A 15,697-nucleotide genomic window follows, 5' to 3' on the forward strand; every position below is an offset into this window, starting at 1 on the left:
TTGTTGACAGATCCATTGCAAAAGCTATTAGTATTTAAAATACAACCTATAGTCGAAACTAACCATAATTCTAAAAGTATCCAAATACCCAAAGTCACTGCCTCCACCATGCATCAAACCAAGAGAGCTGTCACGTTTATAGGATTGTTTTTAATCTAACAAGTGGCTTTCTAACTGCTTTGGGATGAAGGCTTCGTCGTCTCGTGTCTCTAACATACTCACTGCTGTCTCACTTTAACCACAGCCGGCATAAAGGCTCACTAACCTCTAGGTTTGGACTTCCGGGGTTTGCTCTGTCTCTTTTTCTTGTCTGTCTCTATTTGGGGACTGCATGAACTGTGAGTAACTGCATCGCTTCTCTGGATGAAATCAGTTTTGTGGTTTGCTTCCGTTAAAGATTTTTGTTTTCTGTTTGTGTTCTGGTTTAGTGTTTGTCAAAGGATTTTGGTTGATTTTTAAAGGGCAACAGTGCTGAGCTAAAACAAGCAGTTTTAGAGTTTTGTTGATTTGTATCTCAAGTTCAAGCATTTTTTTTTTACTGACGTTCACATCCAGTATGACGTTCACATCCAGTATGCTTCATTGTGATTGTTGAATTTTGAACAATTTCCTAGTGTTATGGTAATAAGAAAAAATGCAGAAAAGTTTGTTTTCAATCATAAAGTTTTTAAAAAGTAAGATTTTCCTTTTTTTTTGTTATAATTTTTTTTTATTAAGCAAAACAACAAAGACAAAATAAGCAAAGACAATATAAATTAGTTATTAAAACTATTATGTTTAAAAATAGGTTGAAAAATATTCTCCTTTATAGATTTCCCAAAAGTACTTGGAAATATTTATGAATGAATTCACATTTTACAGAGGCTTAACAATTTTGTCTTTGACTATATGTACGTGTGTATATACATGCAGTGCTCAACATGAATGAGTGCTCACCCATTTCTGAGTGATTATAGGTAATATATTTTGGTGCATTTGAACAAAACAGATTTATTAAACATGATTATATTTAGTCAACTAATATATTTGGGCGCCATGGTGGCACAGTGGGTAGCACAATCGCCTCACAGCATAAAGGTGATTGGTTTGAGCCTCGGCTAGGTCAGTTGGCATGGAAGTTGCATGTTCTCCCCATGTTCGTGTGGGTTTTCCCCACAATTCCAAAGACGTGGTATAGGTGAACTGGGTAAGCTAAATTGTCCATAGTGTATGTGTGTGAATGGGTGTGTATGGATGTTTTCCAGTGATTGGTTGCAGCTGGGAGGGCATCCGCTGCGTAAAAAAAATTTGCTGGATAAGCTGACGGTTCGTTCCACTGTGGCGACCCAGGATTAATAAATGGACTAAGCCGAAAAGAAAATTTATGAATGAATAAACAAACATCTTTAGAAATGGAAACAGATTTAATTTTTCTAAAAGATTGCATTCAAATATTTAAACACATTATATTGTTGCAATTTTTGAATATAATTATAGAAAAACTATATAATTTCAGTTAAATACTGATCTCTAGAACTTTGTTCATCAAAGAAGTCTGAAAAATGTTTCATGCATTCTGCAAAAAATGTTTTCCTCAATGATAATAATAATAATATTTCTTGCACTCCAAACCTGAATATTTCAATGATTTCTACTGAAGACTAAAACTATATTTAATATATTTTCTCTATATTTTATAATTATCAAACTATAGAGTAATGATGCTGTAAATTATTCCAGAATCATTCCAATAGTAATAATATAATTAAACTTTTTATTTTATATAGCGTCTTTAAAAGTAGCATCTCAGAGCACTTTACAAAGATATAAAAAGTACAGAAGTAAAGATACATGCAGCGATGCATCCATAAAATAGGTGCACTCAGGTGCAAATAACATATTTTGATATTAAGGGAATTATGGATTAAATTCAAGTAGGCCAAAGTATAGTATTTCTTACAATTTTCTTTATAATTTGAGTTATGAATTACAGTATCACAATACTACTTGGTATCGTGGTACTTCAGCTGGTATAGTACCGTAAGATTAATTAATGATATCCTGACAACCCTGTAATATACACTTATTTTAAATTGTAATAATATTTCACAAAATTACTGCTTTACTTTGCATTTTTTAACCAAATCATTGTAGCTTTGATGAACATTAAGAAACAAAAAACAAATCCTAAGGTCATCAAACATTTTAAGTTGTGTACATGCATGCTTTAACAATATTTTAAAGGGATAGTTTAACCTAAAATTAACATTGTCATCATTTACTTACCCTTGACTTGTTCAAAATCTGAGTTTCTTTCTTCTGTTGAAAACAAAATAACAGCATTATGAAGAATGCTGGTTGCTGGGACCCATTGACTTCCATAATAATTGTTTTTCCTACTATTGAAGTCATTGGGTCCCAATTTTTATATATATATATATATATATATATATATATATATATATATATATATATATATATATATATATATATATATATATATATATATATATATATATAACCGTATTTTGTGTTACAGAAAAAGAAACTCATAAAGGCTTAAAACCACATAAGGTAGAGTAAATCATGAGCTAATTTTTATTTTTGGGTGAACTATCTCTTTAAAAAGATATATTTTAAGTGTTGAATGTAAACTATTTCCCATTAACAACAATAATAGATCTTAGATGTAAGAGTATAGCGTGAATCATGAGCAAAATTAAAACAAACAAAAAAACTCAACAGCACTGTTATCCTTTAAGAATGTTGTGTTTATTCACTCACTGTCCCCAAACTCAAGTAAATCCGTTCTTGATTATTATATTCAAGAGATACACAGAGAGAGGCCGACAGCACTACCGAGAGGGATGCACAATACATGCCACTCTACTTGCTCATTTGCATGCTCTTTGTGAGGTTTCTGTAAAATTGCTTGTGTTTTTCTTTGCTTGTCGTCTTAGCCAATAAAGACGAGCTGACGCCGAAGATGCGGCCCATGTCTAACGATGCTGGCAGCAGCAACCCCAATGTCAGTGACCTCATGGACGAGTTCATCCAGGAGAGACTGAGAGCCAGAGGCAATTCTGTATGTCCATGCACACATTCAGTATGCTTGGTGTCAAAAACTAGTGTTGAAATTTAGTTCAAGGGTAATTCCATACATGCTTGAACAGCTCATATGGTGGGAAAATGTGCATGTCTGCTATTGTTTAATAATTGTTTTTGCACTAAATTATTTCAATACATTAATATAGCTGAAAATACAAATGTGCATATGTGTGCATACGTTCATACTGCTTTAAGTTAGAGCTTTAAGCCCAAAGTTTTTTTTTATGGAGCGCCATGAACCAAACTTGACAACATAGGCTCATTCTGAAAACGTAGCCCCTATATACATTTCAGGAGATCATAAATAATTTAGCCAGAGGTAGGAATAGCTGTATTTCATCCTTAAAACGAATGCTATGGGGTGGTATGACGTCGTTCTTTTTCGCGCTTACCAGCTGACAGCTTACCTCCGTATGTAACCGTTTTCCTGCTGTTACAAGTTGGTCCAGTAGCTCACCATGTACGTTGCCGGACATGAGTCGCAGAGAGGAGTTGATCACGACGATGGGGTTTAAGTCAGGCGAAGAACAGTTCTAGAAAGCAGAAAATATGGTAAAATAAGAAGAGGGCTTTTCTTTTTCTGGATTGCTATTTAAAATTGTTGGTTGGGTTTAGGGAAGTGGGTGGGCGGGTCAATCGGTGCTTATGAAAACACTATTGGTTGGGTTTAGGGAAGGAGGAGGGTGAGTCAGTCGATCGGTTGGTCAGTCAGTCATTCAGTAAAGCCTGGTTTAAACTTCTGCATTGAGTGATCAATGTGACCCACGGTGCCTGCCTTGCGTGTTGTCGTGCATTTATACTTCTGCACACCATTTCTGTTGCTCTGCAATAACACTTCCGAAACACTTTTATGTTCCTCTGTTAAGTTCGCTGGTGTTTTGTTTTTCTGAATGCTACCTTAATGTAGAAGTGGCTCAAAATCGCTTATCCTGAAGTGGAAACCGGCGGACGTGCAACAACTTTAATCATGAGGTAAACACAAAACAAACTTTCCATCTGGACCTTCTTCACGGGACTCGACACTTGTAAACACTCTCTCCATCGGGCTTGAGCGCCCCACACTCGACCAAACAGACCAATCAAAGAGCTTGCACTAAGTGTCGTTGCGACGTGGTGTTACATTTTTTCGAGAGGTGCACATCAGCGTCGGCTACGCCGAAGCGTACGTGTGTGCTTGACACAGAAGTATAAATCAGTCCTATGTCAGTTAGTCAGTCAACAGCAGCCTCTGGTGGATTTGCAAAAGCAAAAACTGCAAAAAAACACAGCTCATGGGACATGTTTGGCGTTCTCCAGAAATGTATATGGCGGTCTGTTTTCAGAATGAGCCTGGGTTGCAAACTTGAGTGTGGTGTGCCGAAGGTGAATATAGTAAACTCTGTTACATTAAAGTTGCCATATCTAATTTTCTAATTATCTATTATATAATCGCCCATCAGCTAGTAATTCATTCAAGTCTTATGTGCAGGTTAAAATGAACAAAAAATCTTTTCAATATACATTCTCCAAAAACTCCCATAAAGGATTCTAGATATGAACCAAATAAGTTTGAAACTTCATGTCAGCTAAGAACTGCATCATTTAAGCTACTTTAAATTATCCAGCTTTTCACGGTGGTCTTGAAATTTTTATATGAAAGCACACATGTATTATTCATTTAGCTTCTATGTGATAGCGTTTATATAGTTGATGACTTTGTGGTGTTGTTTTTAGGGCATGACGAGGCGCGGCAGTAGCCCAGGAAGTCTGGAGATCCCTAAAGATCTGCCAGAGCTGCTGAACCGTCAGAACGCCACACGTCCCGCAGACGACCCCGGTGTGCCCTCTGAGTGGACCTCGCCTGCCAGTGCCAGTGGAAGTGACCTCATAAGCTCTGACAGCCAATCGGATTCCTTTAACGCTTTTCAATATGACAGCAAATTCGAAAGTAAGTGGAGTATTCAGTTAAAGGGAAAAGTCAAGTGATGTGCTTGATTCAAGTGCGCTAATAATTCTGACTGTGGTTGATGGCTATGCGTACATGTTCATTGAAGTGTGTTAAGTATAAATGGTCACAGTTGAAAAATGTTTGTGTGCAGATTTCAGCTTCCCCCCTGAGACGTGTGCTTTGGCGTCTGCAGATCAGGATAGTTTGAGTGGGACAGGACAGACAGCGGAGGAACAGGAGCTTTCCAGTCTCACAACACTTCACATCGACTCTGAGACCAGCAGCCTTAGTCAGCACGGCCTGTCTGCTGATACTGTCACTATTACTGGTACTCTCTCTCTCTCTCAAACTCACTAAAACTGTGTTGGCCTGTGGTATTCAATTTTGGCCTCCAAAGATTAAGAACTGTAAAACTCATATCCAGCATTCTTCCCAGCAGTCCGCAAAGCTTTATTTTATGTGTGAAATAATGTAACCAGGATGGTGTATATTTTAATCATTGGATTTTCCTTTCAGAAATTGATATTTTTTATTATTATTTTCATTAATGTCAGGGTAACAATAACAGCATCATACAAATTTGTTACGTAGAGTGAACATGAGTTTTCCAGAGAAGCAAAGCACCAAATAAGCACAAAAAATAAACTAAAAAGACAAACAACAAATAATATAAAATCAATTGTTTAGAAAATTAAAAAAGGAAACTAAGTTAACAGTTTTAATTGCTTATGGATTCTTACAGGAAGCAATAGTTCTAATGTACTGTTGAAGTTCCTTTTCAAAAACAATACAACAAGGTATATGTTGAGATAATTTACAGCGATGTTTAAGGAATTTTGTAAGGATTAAAAGGAGATTAATACTGAAATATTCCTTACTTTTATCATCGGGAGTATTGAAAAATTCCAACAGGATATCCTTAAAAGATAACAAGAATCCCGGTAGTATTTTGAGACGAAAAACCAAAGAAAGTTTAATTCAAAAGCAGGGCAATTCCAAAAAAATATGATCAGCAGTTTCTCTGGGTATATTGCAGAAAGAGCAGCATGTATCTATATTTGACTTCAAAAAGGTCTTGGCTGGGTAAAATATGTGTAACAGTTTAAATGAAATTTCTCAAATTTTGTTAGTTATTATATATTTTACAGACAAAGACCAAAATTTTTTTCCATTGAATCTGGTCATATATTTCCATCCAAAAATTTTACATATGGGGTTGTTACAATTTCCTTTTGAAAGTGAGACCTGATTTTGTAATTACGTAAGGAAGGTTGTGATAAAAAACACATTTTTCCCAAAGAAGTTTCCAAGGGGTCAGTGTGGTGTGGAAAGTTTTTCTAACACATTTTTTTCAGACACATTATTTGATGCCTTTTAAATATGCTAAACCCATATTTGACTCCTTTTAAAAATTGTTAGTTGACTTCAAACCATTCCTTTTGGTTCAAGTTTTTGCATTTAAGCTATAAACACACGGGACGTAATTTCTGCAGACAGAATATGTACTGCTTACCAAATGCAATTTCAGCGGAGACGGACAGCAATGAGAAATGCACTATACTGTAATAAGCAAATTACTCATCATCATCAGTAGTGGTTCCCTCAGGCAATTAACCCAGATTGCTTTCATTCCTATTGCATACCATACTTAAGTCCACATTCAGATCCTTGTTTTCAAGATCATTAGGGTGTTCTTTGGTAAACCCCAAACTAGTCTAACCAACAATGTGTATGGAAAGTTTTTATTTTTTTATGTACATAATGACTCCAGAGACAGAATCTCTTTCAGTCACACTATTCACTCTGGATCTTTTTGTGTCGTTTTATTGATATTATAACAATTAACAGCGTCATGCTGAGAGATCTGAGAGCTGATGCATTTGATGTTTCCTCAGGCTCTGAGAGCGCATCTCCAATGCACTCTCTAGGAGGATCTCGATCGCAGACGCCATCTCCTGCAACCCTGACCGCTGAACACGTCCAGCATAAAGAGCTGCAGCTGGATGAGAAGATGCACCATTCTGTTCTGCAGACCCCTGATGACCTTGGTAATGTATAAATAAGATGCATTTCCTTTAAGAGTAGCACTTGGTTAAGAGTGTGTAATCTAGTACGCTGCCTGTTGGCTGTTAGCATGTTATTATTGAACTGATTGTGAGCCGTGATGTGGAAACATGCTTTTAAATGTGTTTCTCATGAACAAATGTATTCGTATTTATTTAAAAACCCTTTACTCTTGTTTGTTGACGCTTTGTCATGTTTGTTGGGGCTCAGTGCAGCACATGTTTTGCTTAAGTTGTCAAATGCAAGTCAAAATGTAGCTCTTAAGGATTATACTCGTAAACTCTCATTTGTTATGTTATAAATGAACACAAAGATTTGAAAGAAGAATGAAAATGCATGTGTAACATTAAATCGGCTCTTAAAGTGACAGCGCACTGTATTCCTACTGCTGACTATTGTTATTCGTATTAGACTTTTCTTATTAGACTACACAGTTTGTCTAATTTGTTATTTTTTTTATTAAATCAATAAACCATGCCATTTTATGTGGTTTATTTAAAAAAGAATATGAATGGCATGATCTATGGTTTTAATTCTAATCCGTGTGTTTCAGAGTGAAGTCTTAAAGGCACCATTAAACAGAAAAGAGCCCCCCACCCATATTGTTATGTATATGCAAATGAAACGGTCCTGAATTTAGAAAAAAGCATGTAGGGAGTTGCGTTTTGTCAATTAAGAACTGATTGGGTTGTTGGTAGATGGGCATTGCTAATAAAATGAAGGAAGATTGATGAATGGTGGAAAGCAGGGCAGAAATGACGCACGCCCTGATAGCCCCGCCCTAAAAGCACTCCATGTGACCAGAAATGAAGAAAACTCATTTCAAAAGAGCAGGGACGGTTATGATTTTATAAAAGATCATGAATTTTTACAAAATAATGAAGGGCACAGGGTGACACGGTGCCTCAGTGGTTAGCACTGTCACCTCACAGCAAGAAGGTCGCTGGTTCGAGTCCCAAATAAGTCAGTTGGTGTTTCTGTGTGGAGTTTGCATGTTCTCCCTGTGTTGGCATAGGGTGTCCTTTAGGTGCTCCGGTTTCCCCCACAGTCCAAACACATACGCTAGGTGAATTGAATAAACTAAATTGGTTGCAGTGAAAATGAGTGCATGTAAGAGAGTAATGAGGTTTCCCATTGCTGGGTTGCAGCTGAAAGAGCATCCGCTGTGTAAAACATGATGGATAAGTTGATGAATAATTCTGCTGTGACAACCCCTGATGAATAAAGGAAAAAATTAATAAATGAAGTGCACAGATACATCGTTTATAACAAGCACTACTAAAGAAATATAAATAATAAGAAGATAAATTTTTCATTTCATACTTAAATGACTTAAAAGGCACAGTATGTAGTTTTCACAGCAGTATGCAGATTCACAGCAAACAAAATGTAGTTTGATGATGCCGAGATCAAATCATGGGAGTTGTGATCTTCACTACATCCTCTGGGACTCTTGAAGAATTCAGGTTCCTGGATAAGTTAATGTATTCTAAACTTATTGTCATGGAAGTGTGAAGCAAAGTTTTGGGCTATTCACACACATGCCTCTGCATCTAAAAATGTGAAACGCAGTGCTCAGTAAAAAATGCTGGATTCCACACAACTCCATGTTGTGCCAATGCAAATCAATAAATTTAACTTAATTAACATAAAACTATTAAGTTGTTCCCCCCCAAAAAATTCAAGAATGCTGTTGATTCAGCTTGTTTTAAATTTATTAGTTTGAACAAGCAGCAAAATATATATTTTTAAATGTAATGGCTTTTAAAACAGCGAAAACGCTTTTAAGTGACACACTACCAGTAAACAGAAACTTGCAATGCTAGCCGGGTTCATCTGGTTGGTTTGCTGCACAGGTGTCAAACTTAGTTCCTGCAGGGCCGCAGCTTTGCACAGTTTAGATTTTAGATTTTAGATTTTTAACCCACCTATTCAAACTAATTGAGGCTTGTTTGAAACCTACAAGTAAGTGAAACAGGGTTGTAACTAAAGTATGCAAGGCTGGAACTGCGTTTGACACCTTTGGTCTACTGCTTTGGAACGGACACTGATGAGTAGCGTTATCTGCATTCATAAGCATTTAACACAAAACCAAAGTAAGCAGATCAAATGCATTTATAACTAGCTCTGGAAGCAGTCGAAAGTTGATGAGCTTAAAAACTTTAGTTTTCTCTTTTAATTGCATTCAGTGTTTAGTGTCCACATTTATTCATTTAGTAGACGATTTTATCCAAATCAACTTTCAGTAAGGATAAAAGAAGCACTTCAAATCATCAGAGAGCAACATTAAAACAATGCAATGACTAGTCTAAGTTAAAGACATTTAGAGAGGTAAAGAGTGTCTCCTACAGGTGGTTTGTTAAACCCACTCAACTGCATGAAGCACACAAAGAATTGTTCATCTATGCCTCTTTAGGCTGCTTTGACACACAATTTACAAAGAATCAATTGAATTGAATGATGGATTTTTCTTGTTGTGTCTAATGCATACGGAGTGGACAGAGTGTGTCTTACTGGTGGTGTTTTATCACTTGTGATCAGATTGATGACAGTGCATCTTGTGAACGGGTATAAATAGGACTTTATTTTTCATATTGTTTAGAAACCAGCGAGTTTCCCACTGAGGACTGTAGTGTAATGGCTGGTGGCACTCTGACTGGCTGGCATGCTGATGTCGCGACAGTAATGTGGAGGAGAATGCTTGGGATTCTGGGAGATGTCAACTATATAAAAGACCCTGAGATCCATGCGCAGGTTTTTGACTACCTCTGCGAACTCTGGCAGAACCTGGCCAAGGTGAACACACAAAATACACGACTTCACGACTCTGCAAGGATGATTTACAGTGCAGCTAATAATCAAATTCCAGTTGAACAAACGTCCTTCTGCCTCTGTTGTTTATTCCATCGCTGTAGATCAGAGACAATCTCGGGATCTCCCTTGACAACCAGTCGTCTCCGCCACCACCAGATCTGATTCCACCTCTGCGGATTCTGACTCCATGGCTTTTCAAAGTAAGGTTATCACTATTTTACCTCTTTAAGCAAACCCACTTTACTCTTTATCAAAATGACATAGAATACTGGACATTTATCTTAGACTGTTTAAATAAAAAAGACCCAGAGTCTGTCTGTCTGTTTTGATATTGAGATTTAAAGCTGAATAAATAAGCTTTACAATGTATTCTTTTTTTAGGATAAGACGATGTTTAGCAATCTGAGGGTTCAAAATAAAACCCAGAATGTAGCTTTTAAAGTTGTCTAAATGAAGTGCTTAATCACAAATTGAGTTTTGATATATTTAGTATTATTATATTTACATTTATATACACACAGAACATGATCTTTACTTAAAATTTGAATCATCTTTAGTGTAAAATCATACAGTATAAATATATTTTTTAATAGCGCCCAAAATATACCTGGGTAACATAAGACATAATCACAATCATATCTGATTATTCTATCTATATGTTATTTCTGTTGTACAAAGACTTCAAAACAGCATGTATGGAGGGTCAGTCCTTAAAATAGTGAGAAAAACTTTACTTTGATCTGTATCTTAAATAATAATATTAATAAATAAAATAATAGAGAGTATAAATGTTCATTCGAGCACCCCTATAATGGTTCCTACCATTGTATATGCATATTAAGCCCCAGGTGTAAGGGAAAACAACTGTGGGTATAATAAACCAAAAAGGGTTATGAGTGGTGGATTTCCCAAGGAATACAAACCAAAAAAAAAAAAAAAACGCATGCAAAAGATCCCCCTCGGGCGACAACCTAACACGGACAATAAATTGAGAGTAATTGAATAGATTTTCTAGTAGAAAAAAGTAGCAATTAAAATGAGCATCTCTTCAGGGTGATCACAGGCCAAAAAACCATACAAAATAATCTGCAAAGTAAATAAATAAAATATTATGCAAAGTAAATAACCTGTAAATCTTTAAAAAAATACATTAAGCTTACCTTCCTCCCTAAACATAAACAAAGTAAAAAGTATTCAAAATAAATGGGCAGGCCACCCCCACAAGCTCAAACTCTCAATGTTGCAAGCACACATCGACATTTGGACAATAATCAAGTTTGGTCGTCAACCGGAGAGGTAGGGAAATCCAGGAGCTCTCCACTCCCAGCACCAGCCGCACCAAAATCAGCTCCTCGAACTCTGCTGGAAGTTTTGTTTTTATAGCTCTCCATGAACAGCAACAGCATCAGAATCTGGACCACCTTAACATAGCAGCCTATGGAATAAGAAAAACCAACACAAGAAGGTGGGACAGAAAAAAACACATGCAATGCGCAACAAAAATAAATAAATAAATAAATAAATAATCATCGTAACAATGGATAATCAGTCTATGCGAGAAAAAAATCAACAGTCTGAAACCAGCAGATTAAAGCACCGAAAGACAATGTAAGTGTTCACAAGACATTTTTCTTGTAAAATCAGTGTTTGTTTCTACATATAGCCTAAACATAAAGTAAAAATTAGTTGCATAGTTTGTATAGTTTTTTCTACAGTAACCTCTAAAATAGCTACTCAGAAGATACCGTAGGTCAGAATACACTAAATATCCAAAACATTGAAAATTAAATATGTACTATTATTAATAAATTAGATGCAATTTAAATAAATAAATAAATATATACTTTTGGTTACTGAAGCATGTATTACACAAACTAACATTAGTAAAAATATTGACCCCCTGATAGTGTAATTCACACCCTGCTGTTGACCCCCTGCCTCGTTTCTGTCTCAGTGTCTCATAAAAGGGAATTTCTCTGGTCCATTCATAAAGGTTTTTTGTACCATCTGTCTGCAGGCGACTATGTTGGGCGAACGCTACAAGCAGGGAAAACTGCACGCCTACAAGCTCATCTGTAAGATCATGAAGAGAAGACAGGACGTTTCCCCAAACTCTGACTTCCTCACGCACTTCTACAACATCATGCACTGCGGCCTGCTCCACCAAGACCAGGTGTGCTTGCAGTGCATTGTCAGATATTTGATCTTTGATCTTTGAATTGATATACAGTTACATTGTAAGCTTGACTGATGAGCAAATGAGTTTGTTTTAATAATAATTCTAAAACAATAATCAAATTATTCATAATGAAATAATGACTTATTATTATTAATATGAATTTCTTATAAGCTAGATTCTAAAGCATGTGCAGTCAAATTATTAGTTCTCAAATTATTAGAAGATTAACTGTACATTTATGTTAATAAGGTGCTGACCTTTTTCCCATAGGATATTGTGAACACCATCATTAAGCACTGCTCTCCACGCTTCTTCTCTATTGGACTTCCAGGAGCCACAATGCTCATCCTGGACTTCATCGTGGCAGCTAGTCGTGTCACTGCCTGCTCGTCCCTCAATGTAGGAAATGCTTTCTGTTTCTTAACATTCTGTTCAAATAATTAAACTTTGTACTTTTTTAATTGTCTTTATCTGTTCTCTGTGTTTCTCCAAGGCTCCACGGGTGGAGGCTCAGATCTTGTTGGGTTCCCTGGTTTGCCTCCCAAACTTGTACAATGAACTTCCTGCACTGCATCCTACAACAGCCGACATCATCATGACCAAATTCACTGATGTCAAGGTATAAAGTCCAGGACCCAGATTGCAAAATACAGCATTTTTATGTAGATAAATTGTGTTTTAATATGATTATGTAAAACTACTAGTGATGGGCAAAAAAAATATTTTTATTATTAGCCCCCCTTAGAATTTTTTTTGTTATTCAAATATTTCCCAAATTAAGTTTAACAGAGCAAGGAAGTTTTCGCAGTATGTCTGATAATATTTTTCCTTCTGGAGAAAGTCTTATTTGTTTTATTTTGGCTAGAATAAAAGCAGTTTTTTATTTTTTTAAACACCATTTTAGGGACAAAACTATTAATAAAAGCTATACATTTTTTCGATAGTCTACAAAACAAACCATCATTATACAATAACTTGCCTAATTACCCTAACCTGCCTAGTTAACCTAATTAACCCAGTTAAGCCTTTAAATGCCACTTTAAGCTGTATAGAAGTGTCTCGAAAAATATTATTTACTGTCATCATGGCAAAGATAAAGCAGTTATTAGAAATGAGTTATTAAAACTGTTATGTTTAGAAATGTGTTGAAAAAAATCTTCTTACCGTTAAACAGAAATTGGGGGGGAAAATCAACAGGAAGGGCTAATATTTCAGGGGGACAAAAAATTCAGGAAAATTCTGCCATGGATCCACTGACAACCTTTCATGAAAAAAAGTTGGGGTGTTGAGGACTAAAACGAAGATCGGGGAGGTGGGGGTGGGTGTTTTAGGCCCCTAATAACGTCTCTGGGTGCCCCTAAATGTGTCGCCCCTTATAATACATATACATAATACAAATACATATGTTTTATATATATAGCAGCTGATGGTCAGAACAGCAGAAACCATTGCTACTTTGCAAACGTCACTTTAGAGCTAGTATTTGAATGATTCTCTAGCGTAATGTCTAAAATGATAACATAACAGGTGATTTTGCTCACATTTAAGATTATAAGGCTGAACGATATGAAATACCATAAGTCTACAGAGATTTCTTAGTATTTTTTTGTTGCAATAAGGAGATCACAGCAATTAACCCCAAAAAAGCCAAAGCAGAGCCAACACTATCAGATTATTGTAGTATAAACACAGCACTACAACAAATACGAGAGATCGACTTAGATGTCACTCACATACCTGTTCTGTTATGATTTGTTCAGCTGTAGTTTGAAACGTACACTGAAGAAATACTGTTTTTCTCCCCTTAGGACTATGTGGTCTCTGCCACCATCTTGTGGCGGAACGTTAACCGTCTTTGCTCTGCTCAGTATGAAAGGCTGGCTGTCACTCTGAAATTATCAATATTTAAAATAGGCACTATCCTTATAAATAAACTGCATAGTTACAATCTAAACAACTACATTCTCGACTAAAAAAGCCTCAAAAGTACATTATGTTGTCCAACTGCTGCAGTATTTGTCAAACTGTAGTCCTTTGCTGTCACTCTGTGCGGGGAGTGTGCTGATATTACTTGAATATCTCACGGCTAGCAGCCAATTAGATTCAATAACTAGACAGAACTGTTGTATAAATACACATATATAAATACAAATTGTATATATGTATATTTATTGTACAAATGTATATTTGTTACTTTTGTAATTATCATTATACATATAATAATATATTATGCCAATATATTCGGATCAGCAATTTGTTGCAGCCTTCAGTCATCTTATTTTACAAAAAGCCCTTCTTATGAAAATTGATTGACTCTAAATTAACCTACAGGTCTCTTATAGCTGTTTCTGAATAGCAGGAAGCATTTTAAAATAGACCTAAACACTTCAGCTCTTAATTCTCACTAGTTGTTCAGACAGCCATTCAGTTAATCAGTGGTTGTGTTTATCTGTCCTCCAAACAATTTCTGGCATTACCAGCAGCTTCATAAGACCACCAACCTTCATCCTGTGTGTGTAGTCCTGGTTTAACCTCTGAACCGCCGTCTGCCCTCATGCAGATCCAAGTGGCTGAATGTATGCCACTCCGACACAGGGAAATCTGCTGTAATTGTTCCTGCCGCCACTAATGTGCTAATGGCCGATCAGCAATGCAGGCCTGTTGTTATTGTGCTTTCCGTGTTGTTCTGAGCGACAGTAAGCAGCTAATGCCATGCGGCGAGGCGTCCGTCACTCGCATGCAGAAATTCACATGATGGCATCTGATAACCAGGAGCAGGCCATGAATGACAAGACCGTGGTTAACGTGATCTGTTTTCTCTGTGTGTGTGTTTGCGCGCACAGATGCTGCTTTTCCAGATGGTTGGAAATGTCATGTTTCAAGTTGCCAGATTGCTGGTTTTATGTCAGATTTTGTGTCTGTTGTGAGCGCTTGTGATCATTATCTGTTTGTCTGTCTGCATTATCTCGCTCTGTGCATCTGTGTCTCTGGTGGCAGTGTGTGTGTGGGGTGTATTGTGTGGGGTTTTTGTGTGTGCGTGGATAAGAAATGGGTGATGGATAATCGGATACTCCAGAGATGGAATGAAATTGATCTGTATCAGGATGGCACCAGTTTGCTGAATAGGATTTTTTGTCAATGACTTTTTATTGATGTTTTTATTAGAACTGAAAGAAATGCATTGGTGTTTGTGTGTGTACTGCCATTTAAAAGTTGGTGGTGAATTAAGAAATGAACACGTTTCTTCTACAAGGATGCCATTAATTTGATCAAAAGTGAAAGTATTTTTAAAATAATAAATATGTATGTTTTTTTTTCAATTTTAAACTATTAACTACTTCCACGCAAATGTTACATATCACAATTGTTTTGGACTCTTTATTGACCAAAGCATATTTGGATAATTTCTGTAGGATCTTATGAAACTAAAGAAAAATCCACAGAAATTGTGTTTTCAATTCAATTTAATTGACATGACAAATGTTACAAATGTATTGCCAAAGCATTTATAAAGGGCATACTCACACTATGTCATACGGACCATGCCCAGGCCCGTTTCCCGGATCGTTTGAGAAGTGTGAGTGTGCTGAATCGGGCTCAAGCACGGTTTACTTGGGCGGCCCTGG

At 36.4% G+C, this 15,697-nt stretch overlaps 1 protein-coding gene across 26 annotated transcripts in view; it reads left to right on the forward strand.

Annotated features, from left to right (window-relative positions):
* Nucleotides 1-15,697, forward strand: part of ralgapa1 (Ral GTPase activating protein catalytic subunit alpha 1) — a 161,912-nt gene that overhangs the window by 54,568 nt on the left and 91,647 nt on the right. For all 26 annotated transcript variants that reach the window (XR_015513095.1, XR_015513092.1, XR_015513089.1 and 23 more), the window contains 9 exons: nucleotides 2,940-3,064; nucleotides 4,801-5,014; nucleotides 5,166-5,342; nucleotides 6,910-7,062; nucleotides 9,681-9,874; nucleotides 9,994-10,092; nucleotides 11,910-12,065; nucleotides 12,342-12,470; nucleotides 12,565-12,690. Coding sequence is in view for 8 of the 26 variants with exons in the window: in XM_087290133.1 (XP_087146259.1) it covers nucleotides 2,940-3,064; nucleotides 4,801-5,014; nucleotides 5,166-5,342; nucleotides 6,910-7,062; nucleotides 9,681-9,874; nucleotides 9,994-10,092; nucleotides 11,910-12,065; nucleotides 12,342-12,470; nucleotides 12,565-12,690 (1,373 nt within the window). In the remaining 18 variants the exon portion in view is untranslated. The remainder of the gene's footprint in view (nucleotides 1-2,939; nucleotides 3,065-4,800; nucleotides 5,015-5,165; nucleotides 5,343-6,909; nucleotides 7,063-9,680; nucleotides 9,875-9,993; nucleotides 10,093-11,909; nucleotides 12,066-12,341; nucleotides 12,471-12,564; nucleotides 12,691-15,697) is intronic.

Source organism: Danio rerio, chromosome 17 (assembly GCF_052040795.2).
Source record: "Danio rerio strain M-AB ecotype USA chromosome 17, GRCz13ab, whole genome shotgun sequence".
Taxonomy (NCBI): domain Eukaryota; kingdom Metazoa; phylum Chordata; class Actinopteri; order Cypriniformes; family Danionidae; genus Danio; species Danio rerio.